At 42.0% G+C, this 15768-nt stretch overlaps 1 protein-coding gene across 2 annotated transcripts in view; it reads right to left on the reverse strand.

Annotated features, from left to right (window-relative positions):
- The window catches only part of LOC135876597 (MFS-type transporter SLC18B1-like), a 41787-nt gene extending 26888 nt beyond the window's left edge, over positions 1-14899 (reverse strand). The window contains exons 1-6 of one of the 2 annotated variants that reach the window (XM_065401865.1): positions 14854-14899; positions 13214-13359; positions 11675-11770; positions 8223-8296; positions 3720-3867; positions 1048-1204 (exon numbers count right to left, since the gene is read on the reverse strand). In XM_065401865.1, the coding sequence (XP_065257937.1) occupies positions 1048-1204; positions 3720-3867; positions 8223-8296; positions 11675-11770; positions 13214-13359; positions 14854-14899 (667 nt within the window). Of the gene's footprint in view, positions 1-1047; positions 1205-3719; positions 3868-8222; positions 8297-11674; positions 11771-13213; positions 13360-14847 lie in introns of both variants that reach the window. The other variant, XM_065401864.1, reaches the window with a different exon arrangement.
- Between the last annotated feature and the right edge of the window lie 869 nt (positions 14900-15768).

Consider the following 15768-nt stretch of genomic DNA (forward strand, 5'->3'; position numbering starts at 1 on the left):
CTTGGATATGCACTCTAGACAAGACACATTTCAAATGCCATTGTGATGTCTTTTCATTTTTAAGTTATGTTCCATTGCCTCGTTCCTGAACACACTTCAATATGTGCACAATCTCAGTGTGTGTACAATGAGACTGCTACTGATATGCGTTATCTACAAGATCAAAACCTAGGACTATTGTAGAATGATTTCCACATAGCAGAATTCCAAAGCTGCATAATTCAGAGTATTTATATCCAAGCTATAAACATCTTTCGAAGACAGACAAATGGTTAACGAGCACATCCCATGTAGTGGTAGCAAGCAGGATACACACTTATTATATATGCGGTGCTTCCTCTCCTGTGATTTTTTATCTTTACCATCCCCTCCCTTGTGGGCTTTCTATAAAGATTCAAATATTTAGCCATGCAGTTCTTATCCTCCAAAGTTATCACATCTGAACTGTTCCATTAGTTTTATCCTCCAGCAATCTGGTGATGACTACCTTCTAACATTAGGCTGTTCATATTATATGGACAGTTACTTTCTAGCTACCTTTTCTCCCCAAAATGCATCAGAGTTCAAAAGTACTGCATGCAGCTGGATTCTCTTCCATGTGTTAATTATATCTTGCACTGTGTGGAATACAATACTTAGGAATCCCTTTGTCCTTGGTACTGTAAGACTCCAACTAGCCTCAAAATGCTACTAAGCAAAGACAACTGATCATTTCCAGTCCCAAAGCTAAGACACATGTAGAAAAGTCTCACTGCATTTCAATGCAACAGAGGAAGCTAGCATTTACAGGGATGGACAGCAGATATTTGCTTCATTCCAAGCCATGTGCATCCACGATTTTTAGTTATGTTCAACAAGGACCTGATCCTGCAACATTAAAATCAATTGCAATTTTGCCATAAGATTTCTTATGCCTGATCCAGCTCCGGAATCTCATACAGATAGTTACACACATGAAGAATTAAAATATTTTACTGGAGTATGTCTCTATCCATCCATCTCAAATTTGAAATATTAATTAAAGGAAGTGGAAGAAAAATAGCCTACCGTATTTTGGTAAGAGGTACATGTTCAGAGGCACCAGGATCAGCACTATGCATCCTAGTACTATGAAAGGGACTTCATAGCCAAAGGACTGATACAAAAAGCCACCTATAGGTGGGCCCAGCACCAGTCCAAGCCCTGTAAATGTTTCAAGACTACCCTAAAGAGGAGAGAGAGAGAGAACAAACATCAATTTTTGGGTGCATCCGAATTCTTCAGCAACAGTCTGGAGACAAACCACTTCCTATGAGGAGCATCCAGTGTGAGGAGGTTGGTTAGATAGAAGCGAGGCTCGGTCATTGATCAAGAGCTAGAACAAATCAGACCCATCAACAACCACTTTCACATGCAAGGACAGCGGAGTCTGGAAAGTTGTCTAGGTAAAAGCAATTTGATCCTCTTATTTCAGCACAGATAGGACAGGACCAAGTATAGTTCTTATATTTTGGTATTAGCTACTCAAGTACTGCCTAACATACCTAGTTTCTGGGGCAAAACACCTCCATTGCTGTTCCATATACCCAGTACATCTGCAGAGAGGCCAGCAATGAAGTGACTACATTTCCCAAATACTAAGTTCTCCCCTTCAGGTTTGAATGTAATTTTGTAAACATATTGCAGATGATCATCATCAAGTCACTTCTTTGGGGCTTGGGTGAAAAATGCCTTAAGTTGAAGCACTTTTCTACCTATATACAATTGGTCAAGTTCAGCCCCTGCATCTATCTAATGAAGTCCATCAAGTCACAAAATGGGTATGTTTGACCCACTACGTTTGGTTTCTTTTATCAGAGGCTACCTCAAAAAATAGGATGAAGGGGACCTATGTGGACTTAGTCTCCTCTTACAATACTATTAGTTCCCATCAGGGGTAGTCAATAGGTGGACCACGGGCCAAACCCAGACCATCAGATGCTTCTGAATGGACCCCAAAAGTCTATTTATCGATCATATTTTTATTATTTATTTTCTTCTCTGGAGTCTGGACCATGACTATACCTTGACCAAAAAAAATAAAAAATAAAAATAAAAAAAAATTGACTTTGACAAAAATAATTCACTACCCTTCAGTTACATCGTTGGATCAACCTATACTTAGACTAAAAAATTTTTTTTCCTCTGTTCAGGAAAAAGTAGTTAGCCATAATATCCACTGGGAAGTAATAGAACAGTGACAAGAAAGCTCACATGAGGGCATGTTTACACTAGAAAGATGTATTGCTTGCACTATATGGGTAGTGCTTTCACCAGCATCATTATTCCTATGCAGGAAGGAGAAAAACTACACTGATAGAAATCACCTTTATACTGTATTACTGTTTACACAAAGGCTTTTGCCAGTATAACTATTTTGGTTAAAAAATGCCACCCATAATTAAAATATGGGTAAAACTTAAATGTATATCAGACTTGTGTCTCTACTCGGTCTCCTTTGAGTTAATTTGCTTGGGGGGGGGGGGGAGAAACAGGGCAGTTTTTGTTTTTTATGTCACAATGCTGTAGTGTCTGTGTGGTAGTCTACTTCTGAGATTTTTGCTATGTTAACAGCAAACTATGACTAGTTATTTTCACAGATTTCAGAGATATGTCTGCCCTTCAGTGTTATCTCTCATGAAGAAACAAGACTGACAGGTGACAGAGGCCCCAGTTCAGCAAGTCCACCTTTAAAGTACCTTTGTGAACTGGAGCCTGGTATAAGGAGATGGAGGGTTTAAGATTTAAAGTAAACTTTTATTTATTTATTTTATTTTATTCTCCCACACGCACTCCACCCCCCACAAAAAAATTATGATTACTTCTATCTAATTGAACAGCAGCACCAATTCCTTCTCCAAGTCTCCAGCCATATCCACTTCTTAGATCCCTCCTCCCCTTGCTACTGGCTTGCTGTTTTTAAAGCAAGGGCATAGCATTAGTATCATGCAAAGTTGGCTCAGCATGCCCTCCCTTGTGTCTACTCCTAGTGAAGCCATCACCAATGCACAACAGACATAGGGCACACAACAGCATAGGGCACTTTGCAACAGTCCCCACTAGAATGGAGGAACCTTAGAATAAAAAAATCCCAGATGTAATGGTTTAACTCCTCGTTGAAGCGCCTGGTTAAAGCAGATTGATCCTTAAGCAGAAAGCTATATGATAAGCCAAGACATTTCCCTTTGTTGTGTTATGTCATACGGAATTCAGTTTCCATGAAGACTAGATTAAGTGGTTGCATTTTTAAAATGCTTTCAAGTTGTACGTTGTCTGTCAGTATCCTACCCATGTTTCAAACAAGGCCGGTAAACGGATCACAACAAGAATATAATTTAAAAAAAAAAAAAATCCCTCCTCAACTAATCCTCAGAAAGTCATCAAGGTTTTTATTATTTTAACAGTCCTGTATGTGTTACTGAATGAGTTCAGTTTTACATCTTTATTCCTTCCATTGTTCCAGGACCTGCATAACTTTTGTTGCACCTGAATCATATTTATTCAATCCAGGCATATATAGTTTTTTAATTCAAATTAGAGATTTTTGTCAGGCTTTTTAAATTGGAGGAGCTTATATTAGACACCTGACATGAGCTGTAGGGTTACAGTGGCTGTCTGGTACGCAAAAATGCATAAAGATATGAGAGTCATTAAAACTTTTATTCTGGACATTTGGCTATAATGTGTAGTTCTGTACATACCATTACTGTAGCTATATTATTGGGAAAAGCCTTTGCAAGAATAGAAAATGAAGCTGTCACTGCTGCAGCAAAGCCTATGGCATCCATCGCTCTAACCAGAAAACACAAACCAATGAATACTGGTCCATCAGGTGCTCTATCCAACATACTGAAAGAACAAGGAAACAAAACAAAAATGAAACAAAACAAACCAAAACGATAATTTTAAACAATATGGTCTAGTGGTCAAAGCACAGGGCAAGTCACTTGCCCTTTGTCAAATGGGGAATAACTCTTACCTGCCTATCACATAAAGAAAGAGTTTGAAAAGTTTAGACACCTAGCAGCCAATGCAGGCTCTCCGCCCTCCATCAGAGTCCAGGGACAGTGTCCTGATGAGAAGCTCAGTTCCACTTTCACTCTCAGGTGCTGTGGAAGGAGCTGTCCCAGGACCTGCTTGGGTGCTCCAGCTTTTGCATGTATTTGATATACAAGAAGCTCCAGTATCTCTAGGGTATGTCTACACTGCATTGTAAACCCATGCTAAGACTCAGGTTTGAGCCCAGACCTTCCTTAGCATCCACACACAAATATTCTGACTTGGGTCAATAAGCTCTCAGACCCAGGTCCTAGGACATGGGTGGAAAAGGGTGTGGGGGAGGGGAGGGTCTGAGCCTGAATCCTTCTGGGATTTGGGTTCCAGCTGTCTTTTTGCGGGGTGGATGCAGCTCAACCCTGGCTTCCCAGAGTCATGTCTGGACAGCTTGTCAACATTGTCCCCCAATCCTCTGGGCTAGTGTTTCTTGGCCCTTTTAGCTCAGAACTACCCACTTGATTCCCAGGAACTGGAAGCAACCCTTCCTTCCCATGCTGGCCTCTGAACTGGGAATACAGTTAACCATCTCCTGTGTTAGCACACTTGCTATAGGATGACTTCTTGTGGCTGGCCATAGCTACTAGCCAGCCTTGGGAAATCAGCCAGATTCTGGTTAATCTCTGATGCAAGACAAGCAAGCTATCAGACTTCAGCAAGAGTACCAGAAATGACCATGTGTACCAGGAAACGTTGGAGAAGCTTGCAGCATTGGGGATCCACCACTCAGCTGATCAATGCTCAGAGTGAATGAAGTGATTCTAGACCAACTACCGCAAAGTCAGGGATAAACAACCACACCTCTGGGAACTCTCTGCCTACCTGCCTCTTCTAGGAGGAATTTGATGGGGTAATGGGAACTGAGCTTCTCACTGAGCCTATGGTGGTGCGTGACAATGTGCTGAGCAGGGATGGCACCCTTGTAAGCCTTGAGTCACAGGCAACACAGAGCAGAGCCAGCCGCCACCAGATCAAGCACAGGAAGGATTCTGCTACTCATGCCAGTCCCTGCGGAGGTTCTGCATAGTGAGTTGCTACGGCACATCCTGAGTCCATGCTGAGAGGAGCTGTTTGAAGATGCCCCAAGGAGCAGCCCACAGCAGAACTGGAAGCGTCAGAACCTAGTAAACATGGTGGCAGAACATTTTTGTTAATATATGGAAGAGTCAATTTTGGCTTATGCCCCAATGAAATTATTATCAGGGATAGCAGCATGTATCCGCTAAAGGTGGAACACATGCCAGGCCCCTAGTGCTTCCCCATTCCCAGCCGCCCCGTGGAATTCAAAACAAAAAGTTAAGCAGTTATGATGAAATTTTTACTAAATATTCACACACACCCTTGTCCCAAAGATGCATTATGGAGATAAAGAGCCTTTTACTAATAGTACACAATGCCATACAAATCGGCACTACTGGACCATGCCAAGCTGCCTGTCCAATTACTCTAAACTATAATGGAGATATGGGGGGGGGGGGGGAGAGAAGAAGAAGGAGAAAATATATATATTCCCCGGGTGCCATACTAACTGTCCAAAATGCACCTGGGTTGTATTTACTCCAGGAGTCCTGTATTATGAGTCCAGAAAGATGCCAGGAGGGGGAGTGCTTTTCAATCCCTTTTCCTGAGCTATGATCCAAATGGGGGGAGAGGGCTAAAAAGTTATTTAGGCTATGGATGTCCTATGAGGAGTCCAGGCTGTCCTTGGTGTGTATATAAGAATAGTCCATGTGTGCCATATAAGGAGTCCGAATTGACCTGGGGTGTCTGTATGTAACCATGGGGGATGTATTGTAAGCCTAAGCTGCACTGGGGTCACTGCATGACTGCAGGGAGCTTTCAGGGAGGCTTCACTATATCTGCAAGTGAACTCAGCATCCTGTTGATTTCCCCACAAGTTTTCCATACAATCCCAGTTGATGATAATTGCAAGCTTTTCCTGGAGCATAAACTCCAAACGGGTGTTCACATTTCAGTGCAGGGCATGCTCATTAGGGCCTCCTCTGTAGGTCACTAGCCCCTTCCACTCATAGATGTGCCGGTCAGGCACTAAGTCTAAAAGGATTCTAAAACCGTAGGTAGTAAACCATGGCAAGTGGTCCCCCTTCTTCTACCACAAGTGAAAAATGGACTAGAATTTTAGAAATAATTAAATTGATTTTGTAAATCAGACCTTATCATAACATGATTGCTTTCTGCTCAATTCCCAACAATGTCTGAAAACCAGCTTCTTTTTCTCAGAATAAAACCCAAAGTACCATTTTTGACCTTGACTTTCACTATGGATGAAGTCAAACTTCTTTGTGAAATACTCAGACAATAATGTGTTCTTTCATTTGTCTTGCCAACCCTTTCACCTTTGCAGGGCAGTCAGTCATGCAGGACCTTTTGGGGGGCAGGGAGGGAGGGCCATATGCTGCTACAGCGGTCAAGGAGGAAGCAGGCAAGAAGAATTAATAGTGGACATCCTGGATAAAACCAGTCATCAACAGCAATACCAATGAGAGGAAGATGTACGGCAGGCTGACAGAGAGAGAGGCTGCAGCGCATTAGGGGAGATTGGCAGCATCATTTCTGGAGCCCAAGCAACACTTGAGGGAGAAAATTCAAGTGCAGCAGAAATGTTAGAGAAGCTGCTTATGCTCAGGGCAGTGAGACTGAAGGTTCCAGCCCCACTTACCTCTGTACCTCCTGCTCCAGTCCCACTCCCTGAGCCCCACCACTCGACTACATCCTGCAGCCCCAGAACCCTTTGGGCCATTCTGTGATCGGGTGGTACATGCCCCACGGCATGAACACTAATTAGAATGGGCACATGTATCCCATTCATTCTTCCAGTTCCATGCAGCAGCAGCCAGTGCATACATGATGCACTAGAAAGGCCAAAGAACTGGGGTAGGAGGCACTCAGAATTGGTGAAACGGAGCTGGAGTGTTGTGGCTGCACAAAGCATCCCTGATTTCCATGGTGCATGTGGATCCTGATTCCATTATGATAGGTGTACTGGTCTAGCAATCCAGTAAAAGCCTGAGTGCACACCTGAAGAAATGGCTCACCTCGCAGACATTGTGAAGAGCACAGCAAGACACAGGAACGTGGACAGCATAACACTAGCATCCAAATGATCCAGTAAACAGCCATAGCAGGATTTCAATCTGCCAAACGCACACTGAACCACCATTCTACATCTACTGAAGGTGTAATTAACCTTCTTTTGCCAGGCCTTCTGAGATCAGGGTACTGTTTCAAAAGCCATAAGGGATACATAGAGTTCCCTAGAACAACAGTGAGGACAGTTACTCTATTTATGACCATCTCATTCGGTGGGAATAGTGTCCCAGCCTGTCCATTAAGGTAAAGTCCTGTTCTGCAGAAAACCTTGGCACCATGCACTTTGCTAGAACAGCCCACATTGGCATCCATGAATTAGCCTCTGTGGTCAACCAGGGCTTCCATAAACTTGACAATGCAGTGTAGACATACCCCTAGTGCCTGAATGGGAAAAGGAGAGTTCTATCATCTCCCACTTGCTTCTGGGAAGGGGAGGGAAACAATCTCTAGCCCTCCTCCAACTCCTCCACCCCCTTTGGGGGCAGAGGGCCAAGCACAGCGTCCTTCTCCCCTGTGAAGAACTCCAGTGTCTTCCTCTGTTGCTCCTCATAGTTTTGCCAAGCAGCATCCCCACAAAGCTGAACTTGATTTCACAGCATTGTGAAATAGACACTTTTTAAAAATAAAGCCTACCTGTTGCACAAATTGGTGCCTTAGACCCTACAATTGCCAGGCAAAGTTTCCAAATTGATTTCAAACAATTAAAAATCCCATTTTGTGAGGTAGATTGTGTATGTACTTATTACCATACTTACTTGAGGTTTTTCCAATAACTAAATAGCAAATTGCATTTATGGCATCTTCCAGCCGAGGGTCTCAGAGTGCTAAACAAGCCTTGTAGCCCCCGGAGTTAGGTAAGTATTATTCCCACTTTACGGAGAAGGAAAACTAAGACAGAGAAGTTAAGTCATCGGCCCAATGTCAGAAACAGAGCTGAGGTCTTTTGACTCCTAGCCCTGAGTTTGAACAGCAAGACCATCTGTTTTTCATATGATTAGAACACAATGCAAATTGCACACTAGAAACAAGAAAACACTCACCCAAACAGAATTGTAACACATCCTGAGACAAACATTCCAGCCACAAACATGAATTTGGCTCCAATTTGTACAAGCTGCAATTGGTGAAGAATAAATGTTACATTTTAATTACTTCCAGTCCAATTTTAATCAAGGAAATTTATTTGGAGAGTTTTGTTATGAAATCAAAACACTGTGTGCATGCTCTAGAAAAGTCATTGACAGAACAAAGGCAGAGAATCAGACCCCCCCCCCCCCCACATTTAGCTTGTAACCAAACCTAAAAATATTCTAAATGGTTAAGTGACTTAACCTACTTTTCCCAACGGTAAGTCACTGGTAGAGCTAACTCTCTCACTGCCATTTGTTGTAGCCTCTGTACAGTGGCAGAATGCACCAGCATTCTTATATTGATTAGAGAGTGACTCACATACATCCAGCATTGCCTATAGCAGGCAGTAATGGTGCTATTAAGGTAGGCAATGGGGACCTGACTAAAATGGCTGTTTCCATTTGCTCATCTATCTAACATACTAGCAGCTAACCAAGACAACAGGGAATGCAGCTCAGGGCATGTAAGCTCCAGAAGGCAGTAAACACAGGTTCTGTGAAAGGCTAATTATTCAGGGAAAAGATCATTCTGTCATGGACAAAAGGGGCAGCACTTTAAGCAGGGTCCTTTGCTGTGGCACCGCTTTAAAAAGTCAGCTGTACGGGCCATTATTGGCAGCCACTTTTTACCAGTAAGGGCTTTTATTCTTTTTCTTGTAAATTGAAGGGACTTCCCATTGGAAACACTAGATGTCTAATGCCACTCTCATTGAAAAGTACTATTCCCCCTCCCCCCCCCCCAAAAGGGGGGGGCAAAAGACAATATACTTTAAACACACTTAAAAAAAAAAATGTAGCTAGGGCCTTAAAGCAGCCTGTACACTAGCTTAAGAACTATATTTGATAGCCATATTTAAGGTAGGAACCTAGAAGACATTTTCCAGCTCTAAAATGTTTTCTTGCATGGTTTAGCTCCATGCCCACTGGCTGGCCAGACTGCAATCACTGCAGCAAGGGGGAAAAAGTCAGTTTTGAAAAAAAACTAACAAGGTGTTTCTCAAATCTTTGAGTACTAGTCACGAAAAGACAGGCAAAATTGAAATTAAAAGAAGATACTCCAAAAAGATTGATTACAGCATATTCTGGCCACAGTTTTGACTAGGGCTGTCCACTAACTGCAGTTAACTCAAATTAATTGAGATTAAAAAATAATGGCGATTAATCACACTTTTAATTGCACTGTTAAACAATAGAAGACCAATTGAAATGTATTAAATATTTTGGATGTTTATATATCTTTTCATATATGTTTTATTCTGTGCTGTAATTGAAATCAAAGTGTATATTATTTATTACAAATATTTGCACTGTAAAAATGATAAAGAAATAGTATTTTTCAATTCACCTCATACAAGTACTGTAGTGTGATCTGTCGTGAGAGTGCAACTTACAAATGTAGATTTTGTTACATAACTGCACTCAAAAACAAAAAAGTCCACTCAGCCCCACTTCTTGTTCAGCCAATCACTCAGACAAACAAGCTTGTTTACATTTATGGGAGATAATGCTGCCCTATTTACAAGGTCACCGAAAGTGAAAACAGGTATGTACATGGCACTTTTGTAGCTGGCATTACAAGGTATTTTCGTGCCAGATATGCTAAACATTCATATGCCCCTTCATGCTTCGGCCACCATTCCAGAGGACGTGCTTCCATACTGATGACGCTTGTAAAAAAAAAAAAAAACACAACGCACCACATTAATTATTTGTGACTGAACTACTTGAGGGAGGATTGTATGTCCCCTGCTCTGTTTTCTGCCACATACTTAATGTTAAAGCAGTCTCAGGTGACGACTCAGCACATTTTGTTCATTTTAAGAACACTTTCTTTACGTTTTGTCAAATCTGCAGTGAGGGTACCAATGTGAGATTTCTAAAGATAGCTACAGCACTTGACCCAAGGTTTAAGAATCTGAAGTGCCTTCCAAAATCTGAGAGGGATGAGGTGTGGCGCATGCTTACAGAAGTCTTAGAAGAGCAACATTCTTATGTGGAAACTACAGAACCTGAACCACCAAAAAAGAAATTAACCTTCTGCTGGTGGCATCGGACTCAGATAATGAAAATGAACATGCGTTGGTCCGCACTGCTTTGGATTGTTATTAAGCAGAACCCATCATCAGCATGGACACATGTCCCCTGGAATAGTGGTTGAAGCATAAAGGGACATATCAATCTTTAGCGCATCTGGCACATAAATATCTTGTGACGCCGGCTACAACAGTGCTGTGAGAACACCTGTTCTCACTGTCAGGTGACATTGTAAATAAGAAGAGGGCAGCATTATCTCCTGCAAATGTAAACAAACTTGTTTGTCTGAGCGATTGGCTGAACAAGAAGGTGGACTGAGTGGACTTGCAAGCTCTAAAATTTTACATTGTTTTGTTTTTGCATGCATTTTTTTTGTACATAATTCTACATTTGTAAGTTCAACTTCTGTGATAAAGAAATTGCACTATAGTACTTGTATTAGGTGAATTGAAAAATACAATTTGATTTTTACAGTGCAAATACTTGTAATCCAAAATATAAAGTGAGCACTGTACACTTTGTATTCTGTGTTGTAATTGAAATCAATATACTTGAAAATGTAGAAAACATCCAAAAATATTTAAATGGTATTCTATTGTTGTTTAACAGTGTGATTAATTGTGCTATTAATCACGATTAATTTTTTTAATCACTTGACAGCCCTAGTTTTGACCTCTTCTCCCAGGAGGTCTGCCTCTGAGAACCCAGTGCTGTAAAAACAGCACACAGACTATTGTGTCCCAACCCAGCTGGCTAAATGTGCAGTCAGAGAGAAACCTGCCTTCTTTTAAAAAAACAGCAGCTTCTCTACTGTGATCTGTAGAGTACTTGCTGATGGTCAGCAGAGCAACTTAGTCTCATTCTGCTGAACATCTTCCTTGTTTCTAGCTGAATTTACAGGTGTCCAGGCTCTTCATTAAAGGAAGAGCATAGATGTCTGTAAAAGCAATTGGAAGATAGGAAGACAACATAAATACATTTACTAGAGTATGGAGTGAGTCTCAGAGTGCACATAATTAGTTTTTCCTGACCACTAAACACCCGGGAACGGGCAACAGCAGATGGATCACTTGATGATTACCTGTTCTGTTCATTCCCTCTGAAGCACCTGGCATTGACCACTGTTGGAAGACAGGATACTGGGCTAGATGGACCTTTGGTCTGACCCAGTATGGACATTATTATTTTAATGTATCTTTTCACTTGCTTAAAAGAGCAAACTTATATACGTCAGCAGTCAAATTGGTTTAACTGGACCACGCTCTGCGTAAGGTTGTTAGGTCCTATTCCATAATTAAGTCAGTACTGAAAACTGTAAACATACTTACATAATTGCCTAATATTAAAGAAGTCAAGAAATTAGATAAAGCAAAGCATCCAAAAATCAGTCCAACAACCGTATCACTGGCACCCTTTTTCTCTGCCTGTAAAAGGAAACACCATGACAGCCAGACTTAGAATATGGACAAAAAAAAGACCTCAGTACACAAAGGAAAATGATAGCGTTAGGTAAAATACTTTTATTCAAGTCTTACATCTTTATCCTTCTTTCATTGTACCTGCCAATACAGTCATAAAGCATTTTTAAAAGAGGAGTGGGAGATTCAGCAGTAACGCTACAGCAATTTAAAATCACCTGGCACCACAATTCAGTATTTCTGTAGTCAGGAGCAGAAGCGGCATCTATTCCAAGTGGAAGCAGGTGTAAAGGATGGAAATTCTAAGTTGTTGTGTTGCACTACAGATCAGATAGTAGGACCTTACCCAGGGACAGAACGCATTCCTTAAGTCCATACACAGGTGGAACCTGGTGTGCAGAGACCTCATCCCCCCTGCAAGAAAGGGGCAAATGAAGGAATCTGCTGTCTCCACAGCATGGTTCCCCTACCCCCATACCCCAGGATGCCACAGAGGACACCCTGCCAATTTGGGATCCATGCAGAGGATGAGGTGTGGACTGGGCAGGGGGAAGATGACAACATCTCCCCTCTGGCCTTATAGAAATTACCTGGGAAGAGGTAATATGTTTGGTCACTTTACTTTTCCTTTCCACTGGAGCTACACAGCCACAGGAAAAGAGAATCATGGTGACTCCAGCACTGGAACAGAGGTACAAGGCCTCTGCACAGAGAGCACTGGCCTCTCACAGATCCTGGTGGCTATGCAGCATCTGGGGGCAAGCTTTGAAGATCACTCCATGCGGCAGGTGGGTAGAACACTGGAATGTTCCAGGAGAAAACCCTTAGCCCTCTCTTGTAGGCATTGCCCCAGGTGGGGATGATCTGGCCAACTGACCAGGGCCTGCCCCCCCCCCCCTGAGCAATGGATTTGCTCTAAAATGATTACTCTGAAGTTTCATGGGGCTCTACATACATTTATGTATTTTTCTCAACTTGCACATCAAGTTTGCTCAATTTAATATTACAGTAAAGGTGGTTTTCTTATCTGCCAGCCTGGCAAACTTTAACCTGGGAAAGACTGAGGGGGAAGTCATAAGTGGATGGGGGAGGGGAGGGAAGAGAGTGATCCAGAAGATAAGGCATTGGAATGTAGTCAAGAGACCTGGGTTTTATTCCTGGTTTTCCTACTGACTGGCTACAAGACCTTGGGCAAATCACTTCACCTCTCTCTACAGTTTGTCTGCCTCATCTAAAATAGGCTGCAAGTGTTTTGGGACAGGAACGGTCTCTTACAGTGCCTGGCACAATAGGGGCCTGAGCTCACATGTAGCCTCTAAGGGTGATGCTGCAATAGAAATGATCTGATTACTTTTTTTATAAAGTTATTTCTGATTTTTTTAAAAAAAAAGTTATACAAAATACACAGGTAATTTGAATAATAGTCTGCAGAGCTGTACATTGATTTACCTCTCTTGGAAAAAAGGGCCCCAGGATTGAATAGCAAATCATTGAACTGAAGTTTAAACAAGCTGTTGCTGCCATTGTGAAGAGCTGATCTCTGGTAAATCTGCTTGACTCTTCACTGGGAACTTCTGGTCTGCCATTTTCTAGAACTAAAAATATTTGTATTAGGCACAACTTCAAGCTGTCTGTTTACAAAAGATGTGCCCTCCAGGAATTCGGAATTAGTAACCTAAACCTATGGTTCAGGAAAAGGTAATTGATGTTCTGCCATTAAAAGTAATAAAACCCACCATTTTATGAATATATTACTGCACCATTTTACAAGGCTATGTCTACACTGCACAGCTTACAAGCCTTGGTGCTGCTGTAAGGCAAGCAGTGTAGCCACTCTTCTTGACAAAATAAAACCACCCCCCAACAAGGTTCCCCCCCCCGAGAGATAAAAGTTTTAATGAGGAAAGTGCAGTGTAGACATAGCCTAAGTGAAGCCCTCCCCACAACCCTATCTGTATAGCCTCTTGCACCCAGAGTCTCCCAGTGTCTTTCCACAGTGAGCAGCTTGCAGCATCAATGACAAAAGAATCTGCCACTGCGACTCACACATAGCTCCACAGAAGTGAATTGGATTACTTGTGGGAGTGAGAACTGTCCACCTAAGTAGTGGCTGCCTGATCAGACATCTAGCATATAAAGTTGCAGTGTTTTATCTACACAGTATTCATGTGCTATAAAAAGTCTGCACCTCATCCCTCACATACACTTTGTTTTACAGCCCAGAGACCCAGAAACAATCAGCTTACAAATAAAGATGTAAGAAACATTCAAGATACAGGTGTAGGTCATCTGCCAGCTCTTTGTATCCTTCAAGGAACGTTTGCAATAGATAGTATTTAAATTTACTTGCTTTCTTTCTCTCCACTCCTCCAGGTGTATATTTTAAGTGTTCCTGATATTTTGCACTCCAGAATGAGGTTGAGGCCAGAAGAGAGTTCCCAGAAAATCAAATATACCCTTTTGCTCTTTTTCCAAGGTGCAGTAAGATAGTTATTTAACAGGTCTGGCTTCAGGCTCCACTAGCAAGGCTTTCCATTATTTAGCTAGGGTCGCAATTAGGGTCAGAGTTCTTAAATAGCCAGCAAGAAACTTTCAAGTTCATCCCTTCATAGCCTTTATAAACAGACAAAAAGCTCCTGCTGAGCTTCAGCTAGACTTCACATAAAGACAAAAAGCCAATTGAACACATTACCCCAGAATAGAAGATGAAATGGGTCAATTTCAACAGTGAGAGATGTAAACATGGAAGGCAAGAAGTGCCAGAGAGTGATCTTAGTGTAGTTCTAAGTTCTTCTGATGGGCAGAGCTTAGTTACAAAAATAACAAAAGGGGAAAAAAGTGCAGACAAAACGGGTCCTCTGCCCCCAAAGTTGCAGTTAGTCAGAAAAATCAGGTCCCACCTTAAGCAAACGCAAACCACTAATCTAAACAAAAGAAGTCAGCCGGGGTTTCAGAAGTGTTCAGACAATGCTTGGGTGAAGTAGTCACCCAATTTCCTGGGGGGGAGGAGGGGAAGTAGGAGGGAAGACATCCGCAACCCAAAAGGTTAAAGAGAGCAGGATCTGAAAGAAAAACTCTACTACTCCCACCTGGGGTTTGCAAAGTCTCCTGGGGCTCTGCTTCCTGGCTGCCCATAGCGAGGGGTCCTGGATAGCGCAACCCAGTATAGCTTTACCAGAGTACCAACGTCCCTCTGTCTATCCCGGTTTTGCACAAGAAAAAGATCCTGACCGCAGCGGACAGCAGATTTAAGGCAGCAGCTTCAGATGTTGTTAGTGAGTATGCTCAGCCCACCCTAAACCCAATCATTAGCCGCACGGGAGAAGCTGCTGATACTACTGTTCCCTCCCAGTTTTTCATTGACAGGCACATGCTGCTTCACCATATTTGCTTAATCCGCAAATCAGCGGCTTTAGTACATATTTGTCCTTTTTTCTACCCTGAGAATTTGTGAAGGGTTACAAAGAACAGCTGCGAATTTAACGTCACAGCAACAGGGACATGACACCTGATCACTGGAATCACATCAGTGTAAATGTTCTTTGTTTATTCTATTATTCAGTGCTCCAAGCCGACAGACAAACCTGTGGGAGCAGCACAGGGGTGTGTGTGTGTGCAGCATGTAGCAAAGTACATTTATAGAATTTAGGACAAAGACTATAATGATCATCTAGTCTGACTTCCTGCATAATACAGGCCACAGAACCTTATCCAGTAATTGCTACATCAAGACCATAACTTCTGTTTGAGCTATGTTTTAGAAAGATATCCAGTTTTGATATAAAGTCTCTGAGTGATGGAGAATTCACTGGTTTCAGAGTAGCAGCCGTGTTAGTCTGTATCCGCAAAAAGAACAGGAGTACTTGTGGCACCTTAGAGACTAACAAATTTATTAGAGCATAAGCTTTTGTGGGCTACAACCCAAGATAAATTGTTCCAATGATTAATTACCCTCACTGTTAAAAAGTTGCACCCTCTCTTGCTTCTTGTTCCAGTCATTGGAT

This window comes from Emys orbicularis, chromosome 3 (genome assembly GCF_028017835.1).
Source record: "Emys orbicularis isolate rEmyOrb1 chromosome 3, rEmyOrb1.hap1, whole genome shotgun sequence".
NCBI classification, from domain to species: Eukaryota; Metazoa; Chordata; order Testudines; family Emydidae; genus Emys; species Emys orbicularis.